The sequence below is a fragment of the Egretta garzetta genome, unplaced genomic scaffold (assembly GCF_000687185.1).
Source record: "Egretta garzetta isolate BGI_Z169 unplaced genomic scaffold, ASM68718v1 scaffold536, whole genome shotgun sequence".
Classification (NCBI taxonomy): Eukaryota; Metazoa; Chordata; class Aves; order Pelecaniformes; family Ardeidae; genus Egretta; species Egretta garzetta.
In genome coordinates this window covers 1506317-1513139 of record NW_009260068.1, presented here as the reverse complement: position 1 = coordinate 1513139, position 6823 = coordinate 1506317, and the positions used below count along the sequence as shown (strand labels likewise).

The following is a 6823-nucleotide window of genomic DNA, read 5'->3' as shown; positions in this document are numbered from 1 at the left end:
TGGGTTCACCCGGATCGTCGCCTCCAGGGATGCTTCTGCCAAAAAAAAACCCAAAACATTTTGGCTGAGCTGCGCTGATCAAAGGCACCGGGAAAGGGGATGCAGCTCCATATCCCAAATGTACCAACACAAAAAGTTGGGAATCCCATGCTCCCAGGGCTATGCCAGCCCCAGATGACTTGGAAAGGGGGATGTATCCCCATATCCCAAACCAGGAAAGGGCATGCATCCCCATCTCCCAAAGTACCAACCCAGAAAGCTGGGAATCCTGTGCCCCGAGGGCTGTGCCAGCCCCAGATCACTGAGAAAGGGCATGCACCCCCACATCCCAAACCAGGAAAGGGCATGCATCCCCATATCCCAAAGTACTAACCCAGAAAGTTGGGGATCCTGTGCCCTGAGGGCCACACCAGCCCCAGATCACCAGGAAAGGGGGATGGATCCCCATATCCCAAACCAGGAAAGGGCATGCATCCCCATCTCCCAAAGTACCAACCCAGAAAGTTGGGAATCCTGCACCCCAAGATCTGCGCCTGCCCCAGATCACTGGGAAAGGGCATGCACCCCCACATCCCAAACCAGGAAAAGGGACTTATCCCCATATCCAAACACACCACCCTGGGAAGTTGGGAATCTCATACCCTGAGGGCCATGCCAGCCCCAGCACAGCCTCCCTCCCTCCCCTGGGAACGCTGATCCCGACAGTTATTTTTAGCACCCCTTTCCCGAGAGGCCGGAGCTGCTGGTTCCTCCCTCCAGCCGTGGATCCCCCGGGCCAAAGCACGTCCCCGGCGGGACCGGGTGCCCGCATGCAGAAGAGGATGGGCGAGGCAGTGGCCCGGGTGGCCAGGAAGGTGAACGACACGGTGGAGAACAAAACGGATTCCCTTGGTAAGCCCGGTGCTCCGGCTCAGCTCCCGCTCGGGGCCCAGAGAAGGATCGGGTATCCGGGAGCAGGGCTCTATTTTTTGCTGCCGTGGTCTAAAAAAAGCTGCCGGCCCCAGCTCCGGGTGCTATGCCTGAGGCTCCCACAGCCCTGGGGAAGGGAAAGGCTCCCCTAAAGGGCTCTCAGCCCTCCCAAAGTTTGACTGGGTTCCCAGCAATGGCATATAATCCCATGGGACATGCCCCAGGGATAGAGTCCCTCTTTGCAAGCGATGGCAGGAGCCAGGCCTCTCCCCACATCACCTTGCCAGATTTGTGTTTTTCTGCACTTTCCCCATTTCTAGCTAACATCCGAGACCCACGCACAGTTCATCCAAATAGAGAGACGAAAGCTGCCCAGTTTTATTCATGCTGGGTTCCCGGGCCTGGGGTATGAACCAGCATAAGCTGAGAGCCAGAGCTTCATCACTCAGCCTCTCGACGTCCTCCTGAGCAAGACAAAAAGCAGGGGAGAACTGAACTTGGGCAGCCCCTGGCATGGCTTTGGGGAGGGGGCAGAGCCTGGGTGGGCATCACTGGGCCAGGATACAGGGTTTCCACCCCCCGGCGCTTCCCAGGAAGGCAGACACAGAAAGAAAAACACCAAAAGGCAAGAAGCACAGCCAAATCCTCTTCCCTCCCCACTGCTTGCTGCAGGGCAAGTACCCATCTCCATGAGAAATCCAGCCAGGAATATGCCCTGGGAGAGCCCTGCTCCAGCGCCACCAGCAGTGGAGGACACATCCCTGAGGTGCTTGACCTTCCCTGGGGCATTCGGGCCATAGGGAAAGGGGATTACAGAAGCTATTAGACATGGACAGGCTGGTTGAGGGCTTGCAGAAGGGCATTGCAGTGTGGGGGGGGTAAGCGGAACATGATTTGGGGTTGAACACACCTAATGCAGAACAGCCCCATTGCTGATGGGACATGGTTCAGTGGTGGGATAGCAGGGTTAGGCTAAAGGCTGGACTCAATGATCTTAAAGGTCTTTTCCAACCTAGATGATTCTATGGTGGTGGTGATGATGGCAAAGATACCCGCAGTGGAGAGGGCTATGGCAGGGGACACTGCAGCATCCATGGGTAGCAGCACCCAGACAGGCAAATCAAGTGTAAAGAGGTGGAAAATAAGATTGGAAAGCATTGCTCCATCCCAGCTTGGGTGCATTATAAGGTGCTTGGGTCTCTCCGGGGGCAGATCTGGCCAACTGCAAGCTGATGACCTTCCCCGTCGGCATCTACAAAGCCATGAGGAGCGTCACCGAGGGAATCCACCACATCTCCCTGGCGAACAATGAGCTGAAGTCCCTCACCAGCCGATTTGTCACCACCTTCAGCCAGCTGAGAGGTAAGGGACAGCCCTGCCGCATCGCAACAGCCACTTCCAAACCCCCGGGACAGGCAAAGAGCCCCCAGGCTGCTGCAGAGGGGGCACAGCACCCAAGAGTTTCCCCACCACAATTTTTGCTCCTCTGCGCTTGCAACTCATTCCAAGCACTAGTTCAGCCCCCCTCAAAAATCCATTTTCCTTTACCCTTTCCAGCTCTTGCAGTAAGAGAGCCCTGGTTTTGCTCTCACCCGCCTTCCCAAACCCATCTCCTGCCACCTCCAGCCACTCTTGGCAGCGCCCAGGCTGCTGCTGGGTCACTCAGCACCCTCCAGCTCCCTCCAAGGATGGGGCTGGGATGAATAAGCACGGGAAAAGCAGCCTGGGCATAATGGTGCGTGGCAGAGATGGGGCATTTCAGGCTGCAAAAGGCATGCTGGCTTGCTGCTGGCTAATTAGCCCCCACCACGAGCCATCGGTGATAGCTGCTGGCTCCAGGAGACAGGGACGGTTGTCAGCACATGGTTGGTGCCACAGGGACACATCCCTGCGGAGCCCAGCACAGGCAGCCAGAAGCCAATCTGCTAAAACATGCTAAAGCATCCAGAGCATCCGGCACCATGGTTGTGAACGCTGAGGACTGCACCGGGGGGTTGCCTGCCTGTAGCAGCACCCGGGGCTCTGCCAGCTTTTAAAAGCAAATATTTCTCTCACACAACGTCCCTCACCAGTGCTGCCGCAGTGGGTGTCTGGGGAGGCTTCCCGTGTCGAGCTGGAGCATCATCCGTGAAAACTCCCCTAGGTTGGAGAAGAGAAACACATCAAACAAAGGAAATTTTCATTTTCTAGACAGCACAGCAAGCCCTGAGGCAAGAAAAAGATCTCATTTCCCAGCAAGGGCTTTGCTCCACCACAAATCACTCTGGTGATGAACATGCCAGGCCTCAGCAGGGCTGTTGCAGGAGAGAGATGCCCCAGGGCCAGGGACAGCTTTGAACCAGCCTGAATAAGGCAGAACCTATAAATACCAGGTATTAGCAGGGGCAGGGCAGCTTGCGTAGGTATTTATAGAGCAGAAAGCCCTGTGTCACTGGAGAAGGGCGCTGGGACAGCAGGATTTGGGTTCCTGTTCCCGTGGCTAATGGCCCATCATGCAGGACCGCTGCTCCTGGCCCCACAGAAGCTCATTTCTGGGGCAGGGGGAAAGCATCACAGAGGGTTAAACTCTGTAGAATAGATATTTTTCACGTATAAATACATTTCTTCCACCACTCTTTATCTCGGAAGGGGTTCAGGCACATGAAGATAGAAAACCAGCCTCAAGCTGTGATGAACATCCACTGGGGGAGGAATTGCACCAACTGCACTAAGAAATATGGCTTTTTTCTACAGCCCCTGCTTGTGAAATGCTGCACGGGTTTCATTAGGGAACCTTGAAGAAGCCAAGAAATGCATCGCTCCTAAAAGTGGTATTCAGAGCAGGCAAAAGTATGATGGAGATGAGCAAAAAAAAAAAAAACCCCATTTTTGCAATTGGAATCCCATTGCTAGGCCTAGCAGCCCATGAGGGACAGAGGCTTTAAATTAAGCTATGCATTAATTATTTCCCCATCTTCCCCCCCCATCCCACCATCTCTCTCCTCTCTTCCCCAAACCACAGAGCTCAACCTGTCAGGCAACTACCTGCACCGCCTGCCCGAGGAGGTCACCTCCCTGCTGCACCTCCGGGCCATCAACCTCTCCCGCAACAGGTTTCGGCATTTCCCTGAGCCCCTGGCTGCCGTGACCACCCTGGAGACCATTGACCTGGAAGAGAACGAGATCACAGGTGAGAAGGACCTTTTCCTGCTGGAGGGGAGGATGAGGATGCCCCCAGGGCATCCCAGCGGCGATGCCGATCCAAGGGATGCTGGCTTTGAAGCTTTGCTGGTGGTCCGCCATCCCCTGCGGATGCAGCCAGGCCCGAGGGATGGCTTGGTGAGCCAGCAAAAGGAGCGTGAATTTGGCAGGGGGAAGGACACACGGGTGCAGGGGAGACCCTAAATAGGCAGAGCCTCGTTAGCCGCTTGCTTTTGCTAATGCTTGCGCGGCCTCCTGGGGCGAAGCTGTCGCAGGCATGGGGGAAATCAAACCCCATTCAAGCCGACCTGTTCGCCGTGCTGGGATATGGCTCTCAAAGGCAGCTCCAGCTGTGACTGAAAATTCACCAGATTTAATAAAAAAATTAGACCTGACTGCAGAACCTGGCCCCAAGGATGCTAGGCTGGGATGTCTGCTGCCAGGCAAAACAAGGGCACAAGCCCACCTGAACATTTCCCAGAGCAAATAGGAGCTGTAACACTGCAAAATCCCCTAAAAAAGCAGAATTAAAGGAACGGTAAGAGCTAGTCATCCCCCAACCCTGCAGTTGGAGGAAAATCTTTCATGCAAAAAGCTGAAGCCTTTGGAGTCCCTGAAAGCTGGGCAAAGGGGGCAGCTGTTGCACACAGATAAAAGGGGATTTATTTAGGAGCAAGCTTTCAAAGAGCCCAGGCTGGAGCACCCCACAGCTCACGCAGATCCCTGAGGAGGCGAATATCGAGTCCACTCAATTTTGCTGTTTTATCTGGGATGGCTTCAGCGGCTGCTGGGAAAGCTGCAACACGAGTTTTGTTAACAGCATCAGCTGCTCCCTGGCCATGCCTGTAGAGACACAAAGATGTTAAATACTGCTTCCAGGAGAGCTGGCAAGAGAGGTGGGTTTTCCTAATCCTTTTTTTTTCCCCTCCCACCTTCCAGAGCTGTCACACTCTCCTGTTCCCTCCATCACTTTTTGATCTTAATTGGCCAACTTCAATCAGACTTGATGCAGGAGCCAAGGTCTCCAAACTTCACATTTCCCTCACGTTTCATGCAAGCAGGCAACTGCAGGAAGGGTCTTCAGCTTTTTGTTGCACTTTTTTTCCCTGCTTAAATGCAGGGAGGAAAGGCTACATCATTAATCCAGACCCAGCTGGATTAATCCTGGGGGAGAGGGCAGGCTAGAAGGCTGCCAGGCTTGGTCACCTCCCACCAGGCTCCCATCAGTTGCCCTTATCAGGCTCAGGAAAAATAACGACAGGGTAGAAGTTAAGAATTTCCAGCTAAAACGTTTCAGGAACATATCTTGGAAACGAGCACGATGCTGTCTGGCTGCAGAAATGGGTAAATTAGCTTATTTTATGCATTTTTCTGCAAAGGGAAGCAGTAGAGATTAGAAAGCCCTAGGGTGCTGCAGCCAATTTTCTCCAAAGGAGCAGAAGTTTTGGGTAATTGCATCACTCCTGGGTACCTTCCCCAACACCTCCTGGGCTCATTCACATGATGGCCCCCCAGGGACCAGAGCATCCCAAGAACTGCAGCAGCTCCAGTCCTTCACAGCCAAAGAAAAGCATCTCTTCCCCAGTTTCACCTTCTGGGACCATGGTGAAATCCCCTGCCTTGCCCTCAAGCTTGAGCTTGCTCAGCACTGGGCAAGGACCAAGCTCCCCACTCTTCCCAGGCCAGGCACACTGGGAGCTTGCAGCCAGGTTGGGGGATGAGCCCTGGTGCCAATTATCTGCACATAAGCTTGCACTTATATAAATTTCTACACACTTTTAGATGCTAATACAGTTTTATTGCTAATACATATTATTTATGAGCTTGCATTTATATATCCTTTTTCCTCCCACACTAGCCTAGCACATCAGAAGGGTTAAGGCAAACTCACCAGCTTGAATTTAATTAGCACAAATTTTGTTTTTTCCTTCACAGCCAAGTAGGATTGGCTACTTCCTGCTCACCTCGCCCCAAGAGATCTTAGGCCAGGCTGTAAGAGATGACATCTTCTCTTTCCCCCCCTGCGTGAATATACAATTCACCCACCACGGCTGGCTGAGAATTTTTGGCAGTAAGGTCTCACGAGGAACAGTTGGCCCATCCTTGGAGAAGCCCCTGATGTATCTGAAGGTTCATCCAGGCACTGTTCTCCAGCAGCACCTTACACACCTCCAGCTCAGGATGGGAAGGAGCTGCCCCAATAATGCAAAACCTGTGGTTTTGCTGCATTTTATCATTTGGGACCCAGGTTGCACTGCTTAGCCCAATAACGAGTTGAGGACCCTGCTCCAGATAAAAGACTGGGTGGTGAGAGAAGGGTGCTCTGTGGGTGGGAGATGGAGCTTGGGGGAGGATGACTGGGGTGGTCTTCAGCAGCAAAGTTACTAAAGGTCTGGGTTTTGGTGCTGTTACATGCCCTTCTTAGTGCTGCCTGTCTTCCTCTGTCCTCTTGGTGATGCTGAGGGAGCTGATAATAGGGCTGCACACCAGATTAAAAGAACCTGCTGAAAGAGGGGCTGAGTCACCTGTGAAGGCATATTGAGCTGGAGATGGTAGGTAATGTTTTCCAGCTAAAGAGAAACAGGAATAAAAAGAGATTAATTAATGCCTGCCTGGAGTCTGTGGGCTCTGAAGGGAGATGTTCAGTGCCTGTGAGCTCCCCTTCTCATCCCAATGAGCTCTTAACCCTGGAGTGTAATTATGTATCTATTAATATCAGTGCTTTTAACTCTTT

The 6823-nt window shown here is 53.1% G+C and overlaps 1 protein-coding gene across 1 annotated transcript in view; it reads left to right on the top strand.

Annotated features, from left to right (window-relative positions):
- The first annotated feature begins 698 nt into the window (after positions 1-698).
- LRRC20 (leucine rich repeat containing 20) overlaps positions 699-6823 on the top strand; it is a 14371-nt gene continuing 8246 nt past the window's right edge. The window contains exons 1-3 of the mRNA XM_035896672.1: positions 699-891; positions 2122-2271; positions 3911-4078. Coding sequence (XP_035752565.1) covers positions 810-891; positions 2122-2271; positions 3911-4078 — 400 coding nt within the window. The 5' untranslated portion in view covers positions 699-809. The remainder of the gene's footprint in view (positions 892-2121; positions 2272-3910; positions 4079-6823) is intronic.